General features: G+C 45.6%; 1 protein-coding gene across 2 annotated transcripts in view; it reads right to left on the bottom strand.

Moving 5' to 3' along the window:
* LOC135370150 (uncharacterized) overlaps window positions 1-24,132 on the bottom strand; it is a 185,475-nt gene that overhangs the window by 87,705 nt on the left and 73,638 nt on the right. For both annotated transcript variants that reach the window (XM_064603843.1, XM_064603844.1), the window contains 31 exons: window positions 23,956-24,078; window positions 23,771-23,890; window positions 23,580-23,711; window positions 21,498-21,617; window positions 21,287-21,409; window positions 17,901-18,170; window positions 17,624-17,752; window positions 17,450-17,557; window positions 17,261-17,383; window positions 16,138-16,266; window positions 15,676-15,810; window positions 14,905-15,162; window positions 14,715-14,843; window positions 14,511-14,648; window positions 13,495-13,599; window positions 13,320-13,433; window positions 12,044-12,181; window positions 11,899-11,979; window positions 11,099-11,224; window positions 10,421-10,543; window positions 9,324-9,389; window positions 9,121-9,231; window positions 8,897-9,013; window positions 7,586-7,711; window positions 5,733-5,855; window positions 5,432-5,656; window positions 3,821-3,952; window positions 3,655-3,738; window positions 2,346-2,468; window positions 1,496-1,585; window positions 1,329-1,439 (listed from right to left, as the gene is read on the bottom strand). In XM_064603843.1, coding sequence (XP_064459913.1) covers window positions 1,329-1,439; window positions 1,496-1,585; window positions 2,346-2,468; window positions 3,655-3,738; window positions 3,821-3,952; window positions 5,432-5,656; window positions 5,733-5,855; window positions 7,586-7,711; window positions 8,897-9,013; window positions 9,121-9,231; window positions 9,324-9,389; window positions 10,421-10,543; window positions 11,099-11,224; window positions 11,899-11,979; window positions 12,044-12,181; window positions 13,320-13,433; window positions 13,495-13,599; window positions 14,511-14,648; window positions 14,715-14,843; window positions 14,905-15,162; window positions 15,676-15,810; window positions 16,138-16,266; window positions 17,261-17,383; window positions 17,450-17,557; window positions 17,624-17,752; window positions 17,901-18,170; window positions 21,287-21,409; window positions 21,498-21,617; window positions 23,580-23,711; window positions 23,771-23,890; window positions 23,956-24,078 — 4,032 coding nt within the window. The remainder of the gene's footprint in view (window positions 1-1,328; window positions 1,440-1,495; window positions 1,586-2,345; window positions 2,469-3,654; window positions 3,739-3,820; window positions 3,953-5,431; window positions 5,657-5,732; window positions 5,856-7,585; window positions 7,712-8,896; window positions 9,014-9,120; window positions 9,232-9,323; window positions 9,390-10,420; window positions 10,544-11,098; window positions 11,225-11,898; window positions 11,980-12,043; window positions 12,182-13,319; window positions 13,434-13,494; window positions 13,600-14,510; window positions 14,649-14,714; window positions 14,844-14,904; window positions 15,163-15,675; window positions 15,811-16,137; window positions 16,267-17,260; window positions 17,384-17,449; window positions 17,558-17,623; window positions 17,753-17,900; window positions 18,171-21,286; window positions 21,410-21,497; window positions 21,618-23,579; window positions 23,712-23,770; window positions 23,891-23,955; window positions 24,079-24,132) is intronic.

Raw genomic sequence — 24,132 nt, 5'->3', positions numbered from 1 at the left:
CGATTATGCCCGATATTTATCTCCCGATTCAAAACAGGAAAAACAGGGTTTAACCCGGTATTTCCCCGAAACTGCTGGACCCGGAGAGTCCGAAGTCATCACAACTAACACACAACTTCGGAAACTGTGTTGTAAATGCATAAATACACATACTGATACAAACTGTCAAAACAGATACCATGCCACCTCTTAGATGCATCGACTAAATATTGGTGCTCTGTCTCTACTGGTGTGTCGTGTGTATTGTTCCGAGTAAACCAAAGATTTATGCCTGGCCCAAGCTGATTCAACCACAATTAGGTTGAATCAGGTTCAGTTCAACTCGATTACACCGGAATTATTAAAGCAAAATATAACCCGATATTTACTCCCCTCCCGAGTTTGCTGGAAAATATAACTAGAGCCTGAAGTTTTAGGGGTTTTACCCGATTCTTCCCTGAATTTGCAACCCGAATTGAAGGTTCACCGTTTAGGGTGAAACCCGATTTTTACCCGGCAAATTCCCCTCACTGGGATGTCTGTAGGAATGCATTAACTTACTTGTTTGGCAGCAAATGCAGTTACATCACAGTTTGTACCAAACCATTACAGTTAGTTTGAGTAACTGAGCCTGATTTCTCCCCGAATTTAGCATACCGGGAGTTTTCGAACCCGAATTTGCACGAATTTAGTGCACATGTTTATATTTACCCAATTTTTACCCCCCGAATTCAGAAAAAAATATTTCCCAAAAACTTCAGGCTCTAAATATAACCCAAAAATGTCAGGCCATAATTATATTCAGTAACCACTGCAAGCACCATGCACGCGTAAACTTGTCGGCTCTTAAGCTGAGACTCCATTAGAGATGCAATAAGAACAAACAATCACACACACAATCACACACAAACACCATCAATAAGAACAAATTACGCCAAACAATCCTTAACTTACAGAATTACCATTGTTCTAAACAGCTTCTTGAATTCTAGTACTGATATTTCACAAATGTCCTCAAGAAATCTCAGAAATATGTTTTCAAGTCAACTGAATTGATAACCTTGCATTTTGTCGTTCAGCATGTGTGTGTAATATTATTCCTTTTCCTTTTTCTAAGTGAATTTCATTGATAGCCTTGTATCGGTTATCTCTACTGTGCACGTTGTATCATGGCTTTCAAATATTTGCCGGTATTATTTTCTCTTGTTTGACTCCGCTGTTGTTTGCACCAAATGTAGGGTGGTATTGCCCTAGTCAAGCGGCTTCTGCTGCTTTTCGGCGTACCACCTTGTTTTGCGTTTGACACAAACAGAAATAAATGAAATGAAATGAAAATGCCTCTATCTTACCCTGGCAGCTGTTACCGTCGTAGGTGAAGCCAGGTTCACATTCACATATTGCCTTGTGCACTTCTCCCAGGCACACAGCGTTCTTGCCGCACGTTTTGTCTTCACATACATCTGTAAAGGTCACAAACTCTCAGAGGTGCTGCACGTTCGATTTAAGAGCAACGTACCTCTGCACTGGTTAATTCCTTTGGGACCTAGCTTGCACTCAAAGCGCTCGCCACAGTCAGTGTTTGCGATGCATTCGTGATGCGGGACTTCTGCGGATGAAGAAGATGAACGAGACTATGTCAGAGTAAGCGTAGAAAGAGTCAAAGAGATACAAAATTAATTTGCGGTGTCGCCCTAGGGCAACTCCTTTTAGAACGTCTTCATGATGAGGTTGGCCGGGCTGTTAAAAGACGTCACCGTATCAGTAGATCATGGTTGGAGGTTTCAAAATGTGGGACCACAGGTTTACTAACAACAACAACTTTACTACATCCATACAGGTTTACTACATCCATATCTTCACTATGTATATGTGGGTTCAATGCATAGGTGGTCTACTACAGCCCATTAGGTAAACTGGACTTGAGGAGAGGGGGGTGCTGTTGTTCGGGATTTCTTCTTCGATTCTTCTCCGACGACTTCCATGATTTCTTATACACTTTGCACAGGGGCAGTCCCAGCGAAGTACTTTGGGGGTGGGGGGGGTGGGGGGCGACGTCTGCGAGCCTTTAGCCAGTCGCTATCCATTTGGGTGCGAGGGGGGGGAGGGGTTCTGGACACGAGCTCAACGTTTTCTCGCACGAAATCTTATCACTGGTAATCCATCTTAGGTCCCATTTAGGTCGCTCTCCTTGAGAGTGTCGCAGGGAAAGAGACGAAAACTGGACCAGGCTATGCTTTTGAGGGGGTGGGGCGACCCCCCCCCCTTGGGACCGCCACTAATTTTGCAGACATGCGGCATGTTAGTAGGGTTGTGCAAAAACCAGGCTTTCTTTCTTTTTTTTTCCCTATGACCTCAGCCTCACTTACCAGAGCATCCTCGAATCAAATCATTAGGGTCTCCTTGATGATCTTTTTTGCAGATACAGCTTGCCTTGTGGTTTACCGCCTCACAAACAGCATTTGGTCCACACTGAGCGTTGGCACACACCTCTGAGGAGAAAGTCACAGAGGAGAACGTAAGACAAAGTTAAAGGGGCGGCCTCGTAGATCATGACCCACTCAGAATGCATACTATTCCATTCCCCTTTGTTCACGACGCAACAGTGCAAATTTGCTCCTCCCACAACGCCATAGTTAGTAAATAAGTGAATTAAATTAATTAGAGCTCCATAGCTTCTCAAGAACTGTGCTAGCGATAGCGATATCTGTTTCCTCTCCAGGAATGACAGTTTACAAAAAATAAATAAATAATTTAAATTCCCTATCTAGAGAAGACCAAAAATTAGAGAGCAGGGTGGTCACGTTCCCACTTTTAAGGCAAGGGGCGAGAATACCTTGAGGGAAACCCCGGAGGACAACAGCGTGGCTGCATAAATATTCGTACGAGTGCAGAACATCATGAGAGGTGTCCGTGATTTTAACAGTGATGATCCTCCTTCCCCTTTAGAGCAGACCTAGCTTGTAACTGAGCACTGAAAGTATGCTATTGCACTTTTTTTGCTGTAGAGCACTCCATATTTGAAATGGACTGTGGCAATACCTAACAGCATAGGGGTATTGCTTCATTCTTCAAACAGCAATGTCTACCGAACTGCAACCTTCAAATTCCCTGACTTTTCCAGGTTTTCACAGTATTTTTCGAGCGAATTTCCTGACCAAATCAAAAGGGAACTTTGGTGCCTCATGCTACGTTTAGACACAGATCAGTCATAAAACAGACCATTTATTGAGTATTAGTTAGGCAGCCCTGGTTCTCTGCCTCTGAGCTTGCCATATTGGCAAACTGCTACTCGCGGCAACGTTGCTGCAACGTTGCTGCAACGTTGCTGCAGCGTGGCCACTGAACCACTCATAGTCACCCGTGATTCACTGCACGTTGTCACAGCACTTGTCTGTGAATTTTCCTGATTTCAGCTGCCTTTTGGCAAATTCCCTGACAATCCCCTGACTTTTCCAGTTGCATCAAAATCCCCCGACAATTCCAGGTTTTCCAGGTTGGTAGACACCCTGAGCATATGTAAAATAGAATGCATTGTTTAGAACACTAATCGAGTTTGCAGGAGTTCACAGATGCACTTTAAGCCCAAACTGTTTCTTGTTCATTCACATCTTCCTCTAAGAAAGCCTCAAGGTGCAAAGCAGCCCGCTACAGACCCGTTACGGACCCGTCATTTACCTCGGCACTCTCGAACGTTTTCTTGGTTGGCGACGCAGGCGGAGTTCACTTCACAGACGTCATCCGTTTCACAAACATTTTCGGCTGAAATTTCATCGCAGATTAGAAGTCAAATTACTATTCATCACTTCAGTTGTCCCAACAAAGAGAAATGAGGCATGCGTACACGTGGGAGGTGTGCATCCAGTCTCCAGGTCACCCGGATCGCCCTGGAATCCCTCTTTGCACTGGCACACGCCGACGCTGTTTTCCACGACGCAGGCAGCATTGGGGCCACATTCTCTGTCTTCGCATGGACCTGTCACAGCATATTCCAGGTGAGGACCACTAGACTTACTTTCGCGTCATTCCCATTTACAGGTTACAACGTAATCCATAAGCAAGTTCTCAAACTGTCACGGGTGGTCCGCCGACTACAAATACGTGAGTCGGGCCAACGTTGGTCGTTGCGTGCGGGTGTTCCTTGGGACTTTGTGAGAGTTGTTGAAGGGCTCCCCCAGGGCGAAAAAGTTTGAGAACCTATATGGGTTAGACTTTGTACCCGTATGCTTTGCAGACCCCCTCAGAGATTGTTTTACCGTGTATGTACCTGATTTCAATGTGGATTTTTTCCCACAAAAATATTGCCTCAAAATGGCGAGCATGTTAGAGTAGGAAACAAGACAGAAATGTGGCTTTTGGCAGACACAACATAGATGCCATCACAAGATGGTGGTTCCGCTATCATCCCTAGTGTTGTCACTAGTCTTGTTGCAGATGACAGCGTCAAAATGTTGACCCTGTAGATAAATGTTGTAAAATTTTTCCCTAGCCCACCCTCTATTTGTAATTAAGTGTAGCAAATTGTCCGTGATTACACTCTCTATCTGTAATTAAATATTATAAATTTCTCTTAGTAAACTCTTCCTCAACCGGCTTCAGACATTCCTTTTCCTTCAAGCGTAGTATATGTTACTGAGCATGTCAATCTGTACCACCCTATTTCTAAACATAATATTAGACAAATGACACAATAATGTATACGTATACATATGATATGACACATACTATACAAAGGGACAGACTTTTTCGGGTTGAACCCAATTCCTCACTATTATTCCCCCCTCTCTCTGAATCAGTTCAGGATCCATTCAGGTTAAACCTGATTTCTCCCCAAATTCTCTCCTACGTCAAGCGAGAATGTTGATGATGATATCACAATAGACGTGCTTAATAGAGGCGATGACGCAAATTCATAGACGACCGAGACTAGCATGACGTCGCCATTTGCCACTTCCACAGCACTGACAACATAAAAAAATTTAAAAGCGACACCAGCGATGATGATGTTGATGCAGCAGCGATCCTTGCTGTAGTGACTACACAATAGTATAATATACAACTACATAACTACATAATAATATACAATATACTGCATGATACTACATATACTACTACATAATAATATACAACTACACAAGGATAGTACTACACTCGCAAAAATTGACCTCAATAAGTTGCTGCACGTTCGCGTTGCGAAGGAGACACATATACCTACTTTTTCCAAGCAAACTTTGAATGTTCTGAGTGAAGGATTTTGAAATAAAGTAATTTATGCCATTAACTAAAAATACGGACTGACTCTGTCGCTCTTAGAAGTCCAAACTGTCGGTCGGCAACTGTACCGTAACTAACTGACTACCGTAATTGACTGTATCGTACTGTGCCGTAATTATACATATGAACGTGTGTCTGTGTCACCATACTGCACTTGAACACCTTGCTGGAACCAACTTACGAATGCAGTGCTTTCGGTTGTTGATGCCAGGGACACAAGCCCCATCGTAGCCGCATTCGTCGTCCGCCTCGCACTCGCTCGGCTGCGTTGGGGGAACGATCGGGGGAGTGTCACCTCCTCCTCCTCCTGCACCGCCACCACCACCTCCGGGAATAATTGGGGGAACGAGGGGGGGAACTAGTGGTGGACTAATCGGAGGTACACCACCCCCTTGCCCCCCTTGAGCTGCAAAAGTAGAGCCACATGTTTGTCATCTACATGCGCGGATGAAAGAAGCAGAAAAGAACTAGGTAGTACATACTGCAGGCAAAGTTAGCGTTGCCAGTGGAACCCTGGGGGCAGATGCACTTGAAGCTGCCGAAGGTGTTGATGCAGCTAGCTCCTGTTCCACAGACGCTGCCACTTCCCAAGCATTCGTTGATGTCTGAAATCATTGCGTACAGATGCGTTATTAATAGAGCCCGAAGTTTTCGGGATATTTTTTTCCCCCGATTCGGGTGGTGAAAATTGAGGAAATCGACAAGTGCTCTAAATTCATGCGAATTTGGGTGGAAAAACTTCTAGTATGCTAAATTCGGGAAGAAATCGGGCTCTATTACTCAAACGAAATGTACTGGTTTGGTGCAAATGGTGATGTAACTGCGTTTGCTGCTGCCAAACAAGCTAGAGTGCATTCCTACAGAGTGTTTCAGTGTGGGCAATTTGCCTGGTAATCGGGTTTTACGGGATTTTTTCGGTTTTCAGGACTTACGGGTTTTTCGGGTTAAAAAATCAGGTAACAATCGGGTTTAATTTGGGATGCAAATTCAGGGAAGAAACAGGTTCAACTACAGTCGAGCCCGTTTATAACGATATTGATGGGAACGCGAAATCTGATTGTTACATCAGAGTATCGTAAAAAACGAGCTTTCGAGAAACTGCCGCTCGGGTTCGCGTAAACGAAGTAGATCGCCACAAGCAGAAGGCCACTGAACATGCGCGTTTGTTGTGAGCGCAGAAGCATTTTATCTAGCTCTAAAATGACGCAGCTGTGTGTCGAAAGCTTTCGATAACTTAACCGCCGATATCGTGTGGGGCGCCGCCCCTTTTGAGGTCGCTGACCTCGTCCATTGCTCGTCATCCAATGTCATAGTCATCACCGTTCTCACGATCGAGAGTGCGTGTTCCATCAGAATGCGCCTCCGCCATGTGTAATCCGTCGACGCGTGTTTGGGTGGCCACACGCAACTGTCTGCCAATACACGTTTTCGAAGCCGCGGCACTTCACAACGCGGTTTTGCACCAGTAGGAAGCCCGTAGAGCGCATGCAACTTCGGGTTGAGCCACGCGTCTTTCCTCGTCAAAAAGCGACTCGGAACCGCGGACGCCATCGTAGCAAGCACGCAGCAAAACAAGAAAAAAGCTTGAAAGCGAGAGAACGATGTGGAGAGGGAACAACGTTCTCTACTTCGCGCAAGCCCCTCCGCCCTTTCGAAGTCGCGTGCCTTGCAATGCACGCATCTAATCCCCGGCAATCATGCGCGGATAAACGCACTGCGTTCTCACTTTAGCGCGCACGGAGGCGAAGGCTCTTCAAAATGCCAACGTAACTTGTTTTCAGTGAAATGGTGCAATCTTGTCTTCTAATTTTCACGCGTTTTAACCGGCCGCCGGAAGAATTCCGATCGCTATATGCGAGCAAGCGCTTTCGCGGCGATCGTTATATCGATGTTTTGTTTACATGTAGTTCAATGGGATAGGGGAGAGCTGACGGGAACCAGCAATTCGATCGCAATATCAGAGTTATTGTTCTATCGAAGATCGTAATAAACGGGCTCAATGACTTAAGGCTCTAGTTATTAATGGACCTCTGGTATTCATGACTGGCATTCATGATTGCATGTAACCCTGTCCAGTTTATCGAGCAGTCTACAGGGAGCAACGATGTAAAATATTCACCGTGAACAATGTTTGATCACTGTGTAGTTACAAAAATGAAAAAAAAAGAAAAAACTCTGCGTGGGCTGGCATAACTGCCCCCCTTGCTCCCCTCTAGGAACGCCCATGTATAAAAGCCCTCTCTTGTATGTTGCTGGTCAGCTACTATGATTGTTCATGTGCGAGATAACTTTTTGCACTGCGATGTCCCTTTAATTGTTGCACAGAGAGACTCACCGTTACAGTGGGTGAATGGATTTCCGTGCATGCCAGCGGGGCAACGACAGTCCAGTTTGTCTCCTGTATCTGCACAGTGGGCATTCGTGCCGCAGCTTGAAGAACTGCAACGGGTTTGGTCTGTGGCTGCAACCGAGAGAAAAAGATCTTAAAAGAGCAGCACTTCCTCTTGAACCAAAGCAAGCTCCGCTTGTATCAGCTCTATCTGATCGACATGCAACGGCTCCGTTGGAGGTGTGCTTCTTTATTGCTTTTCCTTATTTTTTGCTCTTATTGATTTATCACTTGTATTTCTTTTGTTGTGTTCGCATTTGTACTTGCAAAATCCTTTCAAGAAATGTCCAACACTAGCACTGCATGAAGTACAGAAGGAAGTGCAGTGTATAGAAATCTCGCACCCAAAAACAATGCCTCTCCAAATTCGTAATATATAGGATAAGCTACCTATAGTTAGGGCCTGACTTTTTCGGGTTTTATTTTTGGCCAAATTCAGGGGGTAAATATCGGGTGATATTTTTCATTTGAAAATTCGGGTGTATTCGGGTTAAATCCCGTTACGGCATATTCTGTCGTCAGGAATTCGGGTGTATTCGGGTGATTTTTTTTGTTTAATAAAAATTTGTCTTAACATGGAACTAATGTTTATCAATGTTATCAAACTTTATTTTAATGCACGCTTATGAGTGTGCCACGCAATCCGGATGTTTTCGGGTAGATTCGGGTTAAACCCGAATTTTACAGATTTCGTTCGGGGGGTAAATATCGGGCGGATACGGGTTTAACCCTAGAAAGTCAGGCCCTACCTATAGTCTGTTGGTTGGCGGCACGAAACCAGTCCGAGTGGCTTGTTTTCGTGTCGCCAACCAACAGATATGTACCAACCGGCCTGTTTAGTGATATGTCTGCATAGAAAGTGTTCTAAACGCTTGTGCATAATACCCGCAATGATATATGCAAAAGGGGATGCACAGGAAGCGCTGCCTTCAGATTTTCATCTGTAGAGTTTCATCACCAGGGACGATACTCTACCCCACTGCTGGTGGCAATGTGGTGAAATGGAATATTGTGCCACCTTGCAGTGAGGACCCAAGTCCCACAGTGTCCAAAAAGCTTAGAAGTCTATTCTTCTAATAAAACCTTGCAAAAATGCATTTTGATATCCTGGGAAGCCTTCTAACAGGATAGAATCAAGAGGAAAAGATCAAGGGGGTGGACTCCTCAGATGTCTTTGAATCCATAACCATTTCCATAATGCACGTTGTTCTAAGTGGCACATTTAATGTAAATAACAAACTTGCTCTAGGAACTTACTGCATGCTGCATAGGGGTTTCCGTAGAGACCAGGATTGCAGACGCACGTGTTTGGAACAGCATACGTGCAATGGGCTCCCACTCCACAACCAGGCACGCAAATGGGAGGCAGGACCGCTAAACAGAACGATGGAATGAAGCGAGCACGCTGTTTTTATTTCCATCAAAAAAAGAATTATAGTATTCATTTCAACAATTTCTACGGAAAAGAAAGGCACACTTACGCGGGACACACATCACTTCGGCATTGCCCAAGAAGTACGGCAAACAGATGCAGCTGCCGGTCTGCTTGTCACAACGAGCCCCGACACCGCAACGAACGTTCTCACAGCGGTCTGCAGGAGTAAGGATGCAAAATTCATTTCATTCAATTCAATTCATTCATTTCAATTGCGGACAAAAATTAGAAAAATGCAGGACAACGCACCAATGCAGAATCCGTCTGCGCATTCCTGGCCGTCCATGCAGGGTCTGGTCTCCGAGCAACGTAGATCTGTTTCAAGTAAAGTTTTAGTTACTTTTGCAGCATGAGTAGAGCCTGAAGTTTTCGGGAAATATTTTTTTCTAAATTCGGGAGGTAAAAATCGGGTAAATAAACGTGTGCACTAAATTCGTACGAATTCGGGTGAAAAAAACTTCCTGTGCGCTAAATTCGGGGAGAAATCTGGCTCGGTTACTCAAACTAACTGTAGGGGTCTGCTACAAACGGTAATGTAACTGCATTTGCTGCCAAATAAGTAAGTTAGTGCACACTCCTACAGACATCCCAGTGAGGGCAATTTGCCGGGTAATAATCGAGTTTCACCCTAAAGAGGTAACCTTCAATTTGGGGTGCAAATTCGGGGAAGAATCGGGTAAAACTCTAAAACTTCAGGCTCTAAGTATGAGATAGTTTATCATGTGACACGAGTTTGTCTATATGTCTGCGGTGGAATGGAAATGTAGGACTACGAATAACGTTGACTGTCTGTTGTTCCTCAATGTATTCCAAAAATCTCTGACACACAGCTCCAGGAGCAGGGAGTCTTTCTAGGTCTATCCCTACAGTTAGTATAATCATCCGAGCAATGCAATGAGCTATTCAAGGAATAAGCCGAGGCACTCGGGGGAAAAGAAACTAATATGAACCAACTATGAAAAGACAAAGGGCAACGAAAGAAAACATATGGACAATTAAGAACATATTCTCTGTTCGTCAGGATTTGTCCGTCAAGCTGTTTGATGCACGTTTCGTTCTGTCGCAATTTTTAGCATGGTGGTGTGATAATAAAAGTTTAGAGTAAGATTTACTTCCATGACACTGGCTTCCCTTTCTGTACAAAAAATAAAAGGTTGTACGTTTTTAGTACAAGCACGAAATAATGACAAGAGAATATAAAACAGAAAGTGAAATCGTATCTTTCTATCTAGCCAGTGATGAGCTCTTTGTTTCATGTCTCAGAAAAAAAACGTGGCAGGAGGATCCTGTCAGCATATTTCACTGGTCCTCATTTGCTTGGGTACCTCTCATAACAAACTGCTTACCTGGAGCACATTCCCCTCCTTCCCATGGGTTCCCGCGGAATCCTTCGTAGCATTTGCAGACGCCCTCGTTGTGAGAGTTGACAATGCAATGGGCGTTGACCCCACACCATACCCTCGAGCATGCTGGAAGTTAACACGAATAACATGAGCACACTTTCGAGCCCAATGACATTGGCTGCCTTTGACTAGGCTGCACTTTGTCAACTAGTAAAACAGTGCAAGCGCCTGCATTCGATTCAGCGGAGATGCTGCCTTTCTGCTACACTGGAACGTACGACTGGAAAAATTGCTGCGGGACTGCAGCACGAGTTCACGAAAATGCTGCACTTCTTCCGATGTTCGTGCAACGTTTCGTGCACCGTGAAGCAGACGACATGAATGGGGTAGCGGCAGTCCTTGGCGATGTCTTATCATCGGCCAAAGCATACTTTAAATCAATTTCGTTAAAATAGATCCATGTCTGCAGGTCCGAGTCAATTAATACGACAACGGTCGTTCAAGAGGGTGTAATGCAGTGCAGGCATCTGTGACAAAGTTCAGGGGCTTACACATTTGTGTTTGATTGTGCTCCTGCTCAAGTTTACCTTGCACAAGGGCGGCACTTGTCATGCACATTGTTTGCACTCGCACTTGCACTTGCACTTTCTCACAAATCTAAGACATCTATTGCATGCTTACGAGATAAACATCCGTGCTCCAGGTCGTAGGGGTCCCCATCGAAACCTGGCTGACACCAGCAAGTTGGCTTATGGTCTTTCGGTTCACAGAAAGCATTGGGACCGCATTCTGATGTGGTGCAAGGATCTGGAGAGAAACGAAAACATCAATCATTTTCGTTACACATCATCAATAATATTGTGTTCTTGTGCTCAAAAGTGAAATGTATCTTCACGCATGATCAGTGTGGCAGCGTTTGAAAATGTGAGACCCGCAACACACAATGTCGTACTTGAGACAAAATGTCGGACCATTTAACTTTGTATAGCTTTAAAGTCTAACCACATGGTGTGTATTGCTTTTTGTGTGTGCAATACGTTTGCATATTGCTTCCGTGTCTTTGCATGGTCAACACCAACTAGAAATAGAGCCCGACTGCATAAGCAGGGTGACGTAACAATTAAGAGACCACCAATCACAAACATGCTTCAGCAGCCTTAGCTATGAAGACAAGTCGCTATCAGCCATATGGGCAGCTACTTGTAGCCAGTGGAAGCCTACGTTTGAAATCGTCTCCGGCAACTGACTGACATCCTGACTTTACATGTCTACGTGTGAAGGAGTGAGAGACAGCCTTCTGTATCAAGATGGCATCACTTTGGTGCACACTGCATGCTGCAGTTCTACACACTTGATGCCTCTCCCATGCAGCTTGGATAGTGTTTCATGCTGTGTGCATTAGGCACAGTTGGCCGAAATATGTGAGTCGAGTTTTAGTTCAATAACGCACAAAACAACACCACCTTCCAGTGCTTGCTTACCGAAGCAAACTCCTCCTTTAGCGTCACAGATGGCGCTACGAGGACATTGCTCGTCCAACTTGCACCCGGCACCTCCTTGACCTAAACGAATCACGAATTAGTATTTTCCCCTCCGTGGAATAACCTTGTATATCTTTGAACTCACAGCCCGTGGTAAAGGGATCCCCCGTTGTTCCGGAAGGGCACTCGCAGTGGAATCCTCCGACTTCGTTTATGCAGATTGCACCCACTCCGCAAGGCCCGTTGGGATCCACGGGCAGGTTCGAGGTGCACTCGTTGATATCTTTGGAAAGAGACGTGTTACGCGAGTCGCAGAAATTATTTGTCACATATGGACTGTCTTCAATGACCACTGAAACGAACGGTCATTGAACGCGTGTATAGCGCCACCAAGTGCGTAACGTGTGAATCTGTCAGAGAACATTGGATCTGATGGTGTTCGAGAAGTTGACAAGTTCCACACTTGGTGGCGCCACACGCATGTTCAACGACCATTGATTTAAAAAATCCCTGATGACTGTCCACGTGTCAGGAGTACATACAGCAGCCATCCGATTTTTTGGGTGCAGATTAGGGGGACCCCCATGTGGGAGACCGTTGCATTTGCCATAGAATTAATGCTTCTTTATTACTTTTTTTTTTGTCAGATCAAAGTCCGAAAGCATGATTTTCCGGACTAAAACACTTGAGGACAAGCACCAATACGACTATTTTGGGCACTACAGTAGCAACTTCAAAACTGTGATTTTGGATTGTGCGCTTGGATTGGATCCGCAATTGGAATCCCAGGCAAGACTGCTCTAACATGAAAGAACTGATGTACTGAGGCTGGAACAACATAGAAGGGACAAATACATACAAAGCCTCAATTTGCCTAAGAAATTGACGATGAAAGATGAAAGTCACTGAAAAGGCTAGCCAGCTGTAGGACTCGAACCCATATCTTCTGGATTGCCGGTCCAGGGCTGCAATCCAGAAGATGTGGGTTCGAGTCCTACAGCTGGCTAACCTTTTCAGTGACTTTCATCTTTCATCTTTCGACTGCTCTAAAACTTTCAAACCGTACTGCTGGTAATGCCATGGTGGCAGTACCACTGGCACTTTCGGGAGTCGGCACGCCTGTTGAGTTTCTGTTTCGGCCACGCTGTCGCTGTCCACCTGCTTTCGTCTCATGACGAACACTCGCGCTTGCTCTTGAACTTTGCGCTTGTCCAAAGACAAGCAGATATCGTCACATGCATGTGACACATGCGGCATGGCACAAATACAGACTTCTTTAGTGCGCTTGAGGTGAAATGAAGTTTAATTTAGTGATCGTCAGATTTTTCAGACTGCCGTATTATTCACTTCTTTCCCGTCATCGCCAAGTTCGAAAAATCGGTTGGCTACTGTATTATGGTGGGAAGGAGTGTGTCACTCACCCCAACAACCAGTTTGTGGATTTCCCGTACAGCCCGCGTTGCACTGGCATTGTGGGCCGGCCGGAGTGATGGCGCAGGTGGCAAATTGGCCGCACTGAATCCAAGCGCATGGATCTGTTCAGAATAAAGCTTGTTGTACTCACTGTAAAATATTTTGCATGCAAGGTGAGCGTACCTTTGCAATCTTCCCCTTCGAGGATATAAGGAGGCAAACACTGGCACTGCCCTTGGGAACACTGTTCGTTGGTCGGGCAATCGGAGGCTCCACGACAACGGATTCCTGCGTTACAACACAATTTTAAGGAACACATCACAACGTCCCGTGTATCTGAGTGGGGAGAGGTTGAACAACAGAGACCAAAGCCAAGGAAAAGGACATGTAGTGTATCTCTAGGGTTCTTCGTTTTCAGGTTTTACGATGTTTCAAATTCGGGAGAGGGGGGGGGGAATTGGGTGCTATTTACAGACGAGAATTCGGGGAGAAATCGGGCACTACGTTCTCCGTTTGATATGTCATCGGGGGAATTTCAGACTTTCAAACAAAATTTCAAACCCTTTCAAACAAAAGAAAATCCACTTGACCGGTGAAGCTGTTGCTGTGGACAGCATATCTCTAAGCCAAACACGGTCAGCCCCATTTCAAGAATGCAGAGGTACGTTTCTGAAACGTCAGCGTTTTGGTACTATGTATAGTTAAGGCCTGACTTTTTAGGGTTAAACCCGTATCCGCCCGATATTTACCCCCCGAACGAAATCTGTAAAATTCAGGTTTAACCCGAATCTACCCGAAAACATCCGGGTCGCGTGGCGCACTCATAAGCGTGCATTAAAATATAGTTTGATAACATTGCTAAACATTAGTTCCATGTTAAGACAAATTTTTATTAAACAATAAAAAATCACCCGAATACACCCGAATTCCTGACAACAGAATATGCCGTAACGGGATTTAACCCGAATTTTCCATTGAAAAATATCGCCCGATATTTACCCCCCGAATTTGGCCAAAAATAAAACCCGAAAAAGTCAGGCCCTATGTATAGTATACATATATAAGCTTTTTTTTGTGTGTGTGTTTGTTCTTTGCCATCCAATCGACAGAAATCTAACTAGTTCACGAATGACGCCATACTTAACACTCGGTTGTTCAGTTTACTACAGCAAGACATTTTGCAGAGAAGTGGTACGTACGTATCGGCGAACACCCTTGTCTTGGATTCCCTGTGTAGCCGGGCGCACACAAACACTGGTAGCTGCCCAGCAGGTCCCTGCACTCCGCGTTAGCCCCACACGGAGCCCACTCGCTGATCTCTTGGCATTCGTTGATGTCTGAAAGCACATGACAATGCGTCATCAGCGTTTCTGTCGCATGATGCAACAGCGATCTATCCCTACTTCGGCAGAACCCGGTGGCCTCGAGGGTGAATCCCTTGGGGCATATGCAGAAGCCGTAGTTGGTTCCAGTGTAGATGCACTCCTGGTTTTCGGGACAAGGGTTGGTCGTGGAACAGTTCCTGCTGACCACTGGAAGTTTTGCGCCGCGAGTGAGAAACTGCGAGGCGTCGTTACTACTGCCAATACTTACGGATACAGTACTCTCCCTCGCGGACAAAGGGAGCCTTGCAGCCGCAGACGCCCTTCTGGTACCTGTCCACGATGCAGATGGTGTTTCCGGGGCACTGGTTATCCCTCTGGCACTCAATCTCTTCGGGGTAGCACACCGCGTACGGGTCCCCGACGTGGCCGTGCGGGCACTGACACAAGTAGCTGCCTTCCAAGTTCATGCAGTACGCATTGATTCCACACGGTGAGCTGTCCTTCAGCTCGGAGCACTCGTTGATGTCTGCAAAGGGTACGCGTGTCGATGATTAAAGCCTAGCTTTCTGCGGCGGAAGATTAACGTTCAATCGAAGTAGAACTTACAAATTTGGGGGATTCTGGGGGCAAGAGAAAACAAGGAAAAAAAAAAGTTGCGGCATTCTCTCAAGGTTGCTTACCAACTCGTCCCGCACGCTTTTCGAGCTATACTCGTAACTTTTTAGTGCACAAAGAAAATTACACATAACTCTGACAATTTCTCTCCAGGCGTTCCAGTCAAACTTTCTTTCATCGCAGCGCGTTCGACCGTGCAAGTGCCAGCAGCATCAGTCACGTCAGGCATTGGAGTTGTGACTGATCGGGCTTAACCCATAAGAATGTAGCAGACCGATTGAAATCATAATAATGTGCTGAATATTCCGCAAAAATACACACCGCGGAAACAGCAGGTTCAGCGAGAAAAGGAAAATTCCGCGAAATTTTACGGGAAGCCAGGGGCCCTATCGACGATCGTGAAGACGAGCGTAAAGCAGCTTACCTCTGCATCGTGCTATCGAAACGTCGTACGTGAAACCGCGTTTGCACACGCACTGGTTTCGGCCGTCGATCGATATGCACTCTTCGTTGGGGGGGCAGGGCCGTGATGATGAACAGCCGTGGATGACTTGTTGCTCTGCGGAATTGGTACAGGCATGTGAGTGAGGCTTAAGTAGAAGCAGAAATTAATGTGACGCGTCCCTAGATGGCTCATAGATCCATTTATTGTCTCCTGATTTGTGCTATGTTTTCTTGACAAGGATGAATGCTAGGACATGCTATTGTCAGTGTGTTGGGCCTCGAGCCCAAACGAAGACGCCCTTGCAGCAGTCGTCGTACATGCGCGATATTTAACGTCATCTGCCTTCGAGGGCAGCATTATATACGGTCATGAATGATGATATCGTGCTTTTAAGAACAGCAGTTAGCATCTTGCTGCCCTGACCAACAGAGGTGAACTTACCTCTGGCAAGACACCCTCTGTACGGATCTCCTTCGAAGCCATGAGGACACACACACTCGTACTTCCCGGGCAGATTCCTGCACAGCGCACCTTGTCCACAAGGGTTGTCGGCAGAGCATTCGTCAATATCTGCAATGAAAGTGAGCTTCCACGGTGACTACACGTGCAAGAAAACTTGAAAATGAAAAAGAAAAAAAGACACACACACACACGAAATTATTGATATTATTTATGAAGATGTTACAAATTATATAGTCTTCAATGGTGCACTTATGCATGTCTTCCCTAGCCGATGCATTATTCGTCGGCAGTGCTTATGCCGAAAGATGAAAGTCACTGATAAGGTTAGCCAGCTGTAGGACTCGAACCCACATCTTCTGGATTACCGGTCCAGGGCTCTACCAATTGAGCTAAGCTAACATGCCTCCTCAGTGACTTCCAGGGTGCGTCATCTGAAGGGACAAACCAGCTACTCTCTCTCAGTCATCCTCCTTTCACTCGTACATTTTCGCTCACTCATACACACATTCATACGACGGGATCGACGCAGGCAGCAACTGTTGAACATGAGAGAACTGATGTTCTGAGGCTGGTACAACATAGAAGGAAGAAATACATACAAATCCTCAAAAGCTTTGTATGTATTTCTCCCTTCTATGTTGTTCCAGCCTCAGAACATCAGTTCTTTCAAGTGCTTATGCAGTGATTGTTCGGTAGAATAACCTTTCAGGAGGGTGAAGAAAGCAACCAGCGCCCAGGAGAGTAACGATATGCAGGAAATCCAACAGCGAAGCCTTCTTTAATATACTCACAAGCTTGTGAACATTCAAGAAGGCTTCACTGTTGGACTTCCTGCATATCATTAGAATAACTTCTGTAAGCATTTATCTAAAACGTTGTCATCATATTGTGACTGCTCGTACGGCTCTTTTCCAGTAAACATGGTCGTTAACGTGTCCAACTCACGGACACCGTAGGGCTTCGATCCTTATTGTGAAGGAGCTCATTATTTCATTCCCCACATCACCACCACCAATGGGGTAGAGTATCGCCATGGCGATGAAACTCCCCATTCATCGCCTCAAAATAAAGTCGTCGTCGTTCATGGAAAGCCAAGTCTTACCAACACATCCAGGCAGACTGTTACTTTGTCCCGTGAACCCGTGGGCGCAGACGCAAACAGGTCGGCCACTGTGGTCCAGTCGACACTGGGCATGCGTTCCGCAGAAGATGTCCTCGCAGGGATCTGCAAAACACCCAGTGAGGAACCCATTCAAGACATGACCAAACTGGTACGGGGGAACAGACGTACGTTTACAGTCGTTTCCAAAGTTCGGCGTTGGACAGTAGCACTGATGGTCTCTGCAGACCGAGTGACCGGGACACTCATCGTCCACTTGGCACTGAACCGACTGAACACCTGCACATTGCGAAGCGCACATCGAGAAAATTGTATTTTTCATGAAGGATGGTCAGGTGTTCTTACATCGTACAGCTGGGTCACCCGACGTTCCAGGAGGACACCTGCACTGGTAACTGCCTGGCAAATTGGTGCAGACGGCAGATATGCCACACTTCCCATTTGGACCAAATGTTTGGGAGCACTCGTTGATGTCTGAAATACGAGGAGCAACTCCAGAAATCCATCGTAGAACGCAACCCACGAAATTAATTAGGTGATTATTTGGTTCGATCGTCCGCTGTCTAACATCACGCTAAAAACAGTGCGCGGGTCGAGGAGAGAACTCGGAAACACGATTTACCGTGGCAGCGAACGCGTCCGTTGCCAGAGTATCCTTGTGGACAGGAACAGCTGAAACTGCCCATGGTGTTGGCGCACAGGGCACCCTCTCCGCACAGTCCACTCGGACCCAGCATCCTGTCGCACTCGTTGATGTCCTCGCAGAAGCGGAAGGGGTCGCCAGTGAAGCCCGGCGGGCAGGAGCAGCGGTAGCTGCCGGGCGTGTTGGAACAAATGGCGCCCTGTCCGCACAGACCCGACGGCCCGTGGTTCACGTCGCACTCGTTCACGTCTGCGCAAAGTGTGCACGTGTTCCATTATGCACACTTAGACCCTGATGTTTTAGGGTTAAACCCGATTTTTCCCTGAATTTGCACCCCGAATTGAGGTTCACCTGTCTAGGGTTAAACCCGATTTCTACCTGTAGAACTGCACCTAGGCTAGGCACCTCAAGGCATCGACATATTAGTTTCTCACAAAATATGAGACTGCCCCTTACTTCTGGCACTCTGGATAAACGGCTGGTACAGTGAACGTTTATTCTACAATAATGCACGATTTCTCCCCGAACTTAGTCCGATGGTAATTTTTCTGGCCGAATTTGCGTGAATTTTCGACATCAATTTATTGACCCGATTTCTACCCCCCGAATTTGGAAAAATATAAAACCCGAAAACTTCAGGGTCTATGTATACTTAGGGTTCTTCGTTTTTGGGTTAAACCAGATTTTTCATGACAGTTCCCCCCCGAACCGAGTGTAAATCCCTTCACAAGGGTCTTTAAAGTAAATAAATGAAATGAAATGAACGAATTTTCAAGAATTCGGATAAAACCCGGCATCTACCCGAAATCCTCGCGATCCTTCAACTTGTTGTTCTCTGTAAATCGTCGGAAAAGTGAATCATAATATCGGCAAAGAGAGCTATTTGTGACAACCTATTTGTCCTCCTTTTATGATCCCCCTCCTGCAGGAGCCAAAGACGAGCTTATGTGGAGCTAGAGCAAGTGTTTGAATACCGCGGTCATTCACTGCCGCAGTTACGAGCGGAAATATAAGGATTATTGTTTCTCGTCCCCGTGTCACAGCCTTGGCTCGTTTCATATGCCTTTTGTTCCACCGGAAAATTCCCCGGTGACATATCAAACACAGATCATAGCGCCCGATTTATCCCTGAATTCTCGTGTATAAATAGCCCCCCGATTTTTCCCTCCCGAATTTGAGAAATCATAAAACCCGAAAACGAAGAACCCTACGTACACTTGTGGTTGTCTAGCTTTGCACTGTGACACTGCTGCCTCGTGCAGATGTATTAACTTCCATCCTCAGCTACTATTCAATTACTGAATTCCTTTTCACGAGATGACGTGTGACTTGTTGTATTGCTTTTTTGTGTTGCCTTTACTTCATTTCTGGTTGCCTACTCTTGCAGTGCGACATTCCTGCCTTGCGCGAATGTATATTCCATTCCATCCTCAGCTACTATCCGATTACTATGTTCCTTCTGTTGACTATATTGTTGTAGCCAGCGAAACAACATTCCGTACGTATGCTCACCACTCACGTAATGCCCTCGGGTCCTCTGAGGTTATCTTAAAGGTACTGTAAAGCAGTGGACAAGCATGATATGCCGGTGATGTGACTAGAGACTTTGTTACTTCTAAATACCATATGCGGAACCATACGACCGACAACGCGCTATAAATATTTTTATTTTGCCATGAAAGATGCGGCGTAGTGGAGCGGTGCGACGCCTGGTGTCAAACAGCCCCCTGTACAGCGGGCAACACTGAAAATTGGTATTACACACTGTGACATCGGGACTTCGTTATTTTACTAACCATATTATTAGTTTTCCTGTTTACCTATGCATTCTGAAACCCCTGTTAACAGTTTAACCTGTTAACCCCTGTTTTTGCGAAGTAACCCAGTGCTGGCCGCTGTTCGATGGGGGCTCTCCCTACTTCTCTGCTGCGCCTGCGCGCTCCTTTTGTTCGCGGCCTCTTTCGAACGAACAAACTCTCTGTGAACAAACAAGTCCCGACGCTGTCTGGCTTCTTGAACGTCTGACACATTTTTTTCAACGGCTCAGCATTTTATTTCAGTTCGCTTATCCGTTTATCCTTAGATGTCGATCGTTGTGTGGATCGCAGGGGCGGATTTTATGGTGGATTGTGGTGGATTGTTATGTCGGGTCCAGTGTTATACGCATGCAATGTGGTTGCCGCCGTATGTGTCAGAAGGACGGATTCATTTCGAATACCTAGTACAGTGTTGCCCGTAATCTTTAATTGTAATTTTCTAATTAACTGCACCGTCGATTGGAATGCAACTTGCACAGTTTTTGTCCTGGTGGCTTGGACTATCGAATAGCCACCCTAAATGACATTTGATCGGTGCTGCTTTACAGTACCTTTAAATAGATAAATGTAGTACAGTGAACTCCAATTAATATGACCACCACCATTCCTGCAGATTTTGGTCATAAAGTGAACTGTCATACTAACGAGAAATGCACTATCTGCTGGCCTCAGAGACCGCTTCGTTCCGGCCATTCTTATGTGCACAACAGCAGCAGTAGCACAGTGTGACCTGGTCTCGTGGTCACTGCTGTTTTAAGCACTACGGTGTTTTGGCAGTCTAAAAAAAGCGCAATGAGTAATTCCGAGGTCAACAACATCAGGAGTCATCCCAAACCTTGGTGCCCTACTTCAACACATGTCATCCTCTGCCTGAGGTATGTGTGTAGCCGTGTAGCCTCTCCCTGGGCTACTCTGCAGATCATATGTGATGTGGTCATAATAACGAGAAGACAATGCCTAAGCTTGGCCCTACTTGCGACAAAAATCTCAGTCATGGTCGGATAAACGGATTGTCAGACAAACGAGATAGATTTACGTAGCGGCAGAATGGTTTCCAAGAAAAACGGTCATAAAGTGTGTATGTCACATTATCGGGGGTCATATTAATGAGGGTTCACTGTAGCTCTAGTGGAAATATACAAGATACATAGAGCCTGAAGTTTTAGGGTTTAACCCGATTCTTCCCCGAATTTGCACCCCGAATTGAAGGCTCACTCTTTAGGGCGAAACCCGATTTTTACCCGGCAAATTCCCTTCACTGGGATGTCGGTAGGAATGCACTAACTTACTTGTTTGGCAGCAAATGCAGTTACATCACCATTTGTACCAAACCACTACCGTTAGTTTGAGTAACTGAGCCAGATTTTCCCCCAAATTTAGCATACTGGAAGTTTTTCCACCTGAATTTGCATGAATTTAGTGCACACGTTTATTTACCCGATTTTTACCCCCCGAATTGAGAAAAAAATATTTCCCGAAAACTTCAGGCTCTAAATATACAATATACACTATACAATATATCACAAGCTCAATATTGCTTTTTCTTACCGATGCATCCCGCTCTGATATTGGCCGGGTTGAACGTGAAGCCCACGTCGCAGACGCAGGCGGCCTCTCTGCCGTTGGCTTGACACGTCGCGTGTCGACCACACTCGACGGCGTCGCACGGAGCTGCAGGCAGCGACAAGTGGGGAGAGAGGAGGAGGTTAGAGGGCGAGGAGGGTAAAGAGGGATGAGGAACGCAGGGAAGTGCACTCACAGACGCAGGCCTCCTTGGGATTGCCGATCATGTGCTCGGGACAGACGCACCGGTACCCGCCGTCGCTATTGATGCACTTTGCGTTGGCGCCGCACGGACTATGGGCGCACTCGTTGGCATCTGGGGGATAGATGTGCGAGATAATGCGTTATAATTATAGGGCCTGACTTTTTAGGGTTAAACCCGTATCCGCCCGATATTTACCCCCCGAACGAAATCTGTAAAATTCGGGTTTAACCCGAATCTACCCGAAAACATCCGGGTCGCGTGGCACACTCATAAGCGTGCATTAAAATAAAGTTTGATAACATTGCTAAACATTAGTTCCATGTTAAGACAAATTTTTATTAAACAAAAAAAAATCACCCGAATACACCCGAATTCCTGATGACAGAATATGCCGTAACGGGATTTAACCCGAATACACCCGAATTTTCGAATGAAAAATATCACCCGATATTTACCCCCCGAATTTGGCCAAAAATAAAACCCGAAAAAGTCAGGCCCTAGTTATAAACGGCTCTGTTGTCGAACTGTAGTGGAAAGCCTCGTATTTTAAGGTCAAATGCGGTAAAGCCCGTTTTTACCCCCCAATCTGCATCACTATAACTTAAGGCCCGCAACTTGGAAAAAAAAATCTTTGCAGAGTGAAACTTCAGCCAGCAACATTACAGGCACTCGAAAACACTAACATTGGACATTCAGCACGCACAGCGGTTCCGCATTTTATGTCAATAAAAAATGCGAGAAGCGTCTTTTCTTTTATTTTTAACCCAGAAATCTACCTTTTCCACCCGATATCACCCGATTTTACCATGTTTTACAGCTCCCAAAATAAAACCCGATTTTCCCCCCTCCAATTTTCAAAAAACATAAAACCCGAAAACGCAGGGCCCTATGAACACCCTAAATGTATATATTTAGAGGCCGAACTTTTAGGGTTTAACCCGATTCTTGCTCAAATTTGCACCCCCAAATTGAAGGTCGCCTTTGTAGGGTGAAATCCGATTTTTACCCGACAAACTGCGCTCACCGAGACGTCTGTAGGGACGCACACTAACTTGTTTGGCAGAAAAATACAATTACATCACCATTTCTACTAAACCAGTCCAGCTAGTTTGAGTAACTCAGCCCGATTTCTCCCCGGATTTAGCACACTGGAAGTTTTTCTACCCGAATTCGCGTGAATTTAGAGGACACGTTTATTTACCCGATTTTTACAACCCAAATTTAGAAAAAAAAATTTCCTGATAACTTCAGGCCCTCTATATCAATCAATCAATCGAGATTTATTATATTATATTAGATATTATTAGGGCCTGACTTTTTCGGGTTTTATTTTTGGCCAAATTCGGGGGGTAAATATCGGGTGATATTTTTCATTTGAAAATTCGGGTGTATTCGGGTTAAATCCTGTTACGGCATATTCTGTTGTCAGGAATTCGGGTGATTTTTTTTTTGTTTAATAAAAATTTGTCTTAACATGGAACTAATGTTTAGCAATGTTATCAAATTTTATTTTAATGCACGCTTATGAGTGTGCCACGCGACCCGGACGTTTTCGGGTAGATTCGGGTTAAACCCGAATTTTACAGATTTTGTTCGGGGGGTAAATATCGGGCGGATACGGGTTTAACCCTAAAAAGTCAGGCCCTAGATATTATTATACAGGGTGTCCGGTGAGAAAGTGTCTTTAGATTTTCTAAAGATAAGTTTAACTTCAGAAAATTATGAAACTACTTGGAATACACTCACACAGACTTTTGCCACAGATTCAGGCCGTTTGCATTTGCGTCACACATTAATTAAGCTAATCTTGCTATTTTAACTCTTAAATTAGCCAAGCAGAGCTAACGTTTTTCTTGGTGAATTCGGAAGCCAATGGCCATAGCACACTATTCCAACTGGAATCACCGGTTTTTTCAGAAGATTTGCGCAAAAATTTGACAGCCACAAGTATGCAAAAGTTGCATGTATTCCAAGCAGTCTCATAATTTTCTGTAGGTAAACCTATTTTTAGAAATTTAATGACACTTTCTCACCGGACACACTGTACATGCATCATCTTGTCCACTGGCTCACCTTTGCACCTGCTCTGAGGAGACGGGTGGATCTTTTCGTAACCGGCCTTGCACTGACACAGGAAGCTTCCTTCCGTGTTGACGCACAACGCGTTCCTTCCGCACGTCCCTCGTGACAGACACTCGTTGCGGTCTGCAGGCAGGCAACGTGTAAGAAGCAGAACGGGCCAACAATCACAGAGAGCATCCTACCTATGCAGTTCTTCTGGTCGTGGGACACCTGGTAGCCCTTCCTGCACTGGCAAACGTGATTGACGCACTCGGCGTTGGCGGTACAGTCGTGGTCGTTGTCGCATTCCACGCCCACGACGTCTGCAATCGAAACATCCAAAGTTCGTCCAAACGACGTCAAACAGCGGCCGTCGTACTCGGCTTACCCCTCTCGCACGACTGGTAGGCGTTCCCTGTGTACCCCTTGGGGCACTCGCACCTGTAGTTGCCCGGGCTGTTGTAGCACAGGCTGCCGACGGCGCACGGGTTCTGCGAGCACTCGTCCACATCTGTGCAGCGAGAGGGAAATGTAGAAACGTGCACGTGCACTACATCATCTACAA

The sequence above is a fragment of the Ornithodoros turicata genome, chromosome 10 (assembly GCF_037126465.1).
Source record: "Ornithodoros turicata isolate Travis chromosome 10, ASM3712646v1, whole genome shotgun sequence".
NCBI classification, from domain to species: domain Eukaryota; kingdom Metazoa; phylum Arthropoda; class Arachnida; order Ixodida; family Argasidae; genus Ornithodoros; species Ornithodoros turicata.
The sequence above is the reverse complement of the archived record's forward strand: the minus strand, read 5'-3'. Positions and strand labels throughout refer to the sequence as shown.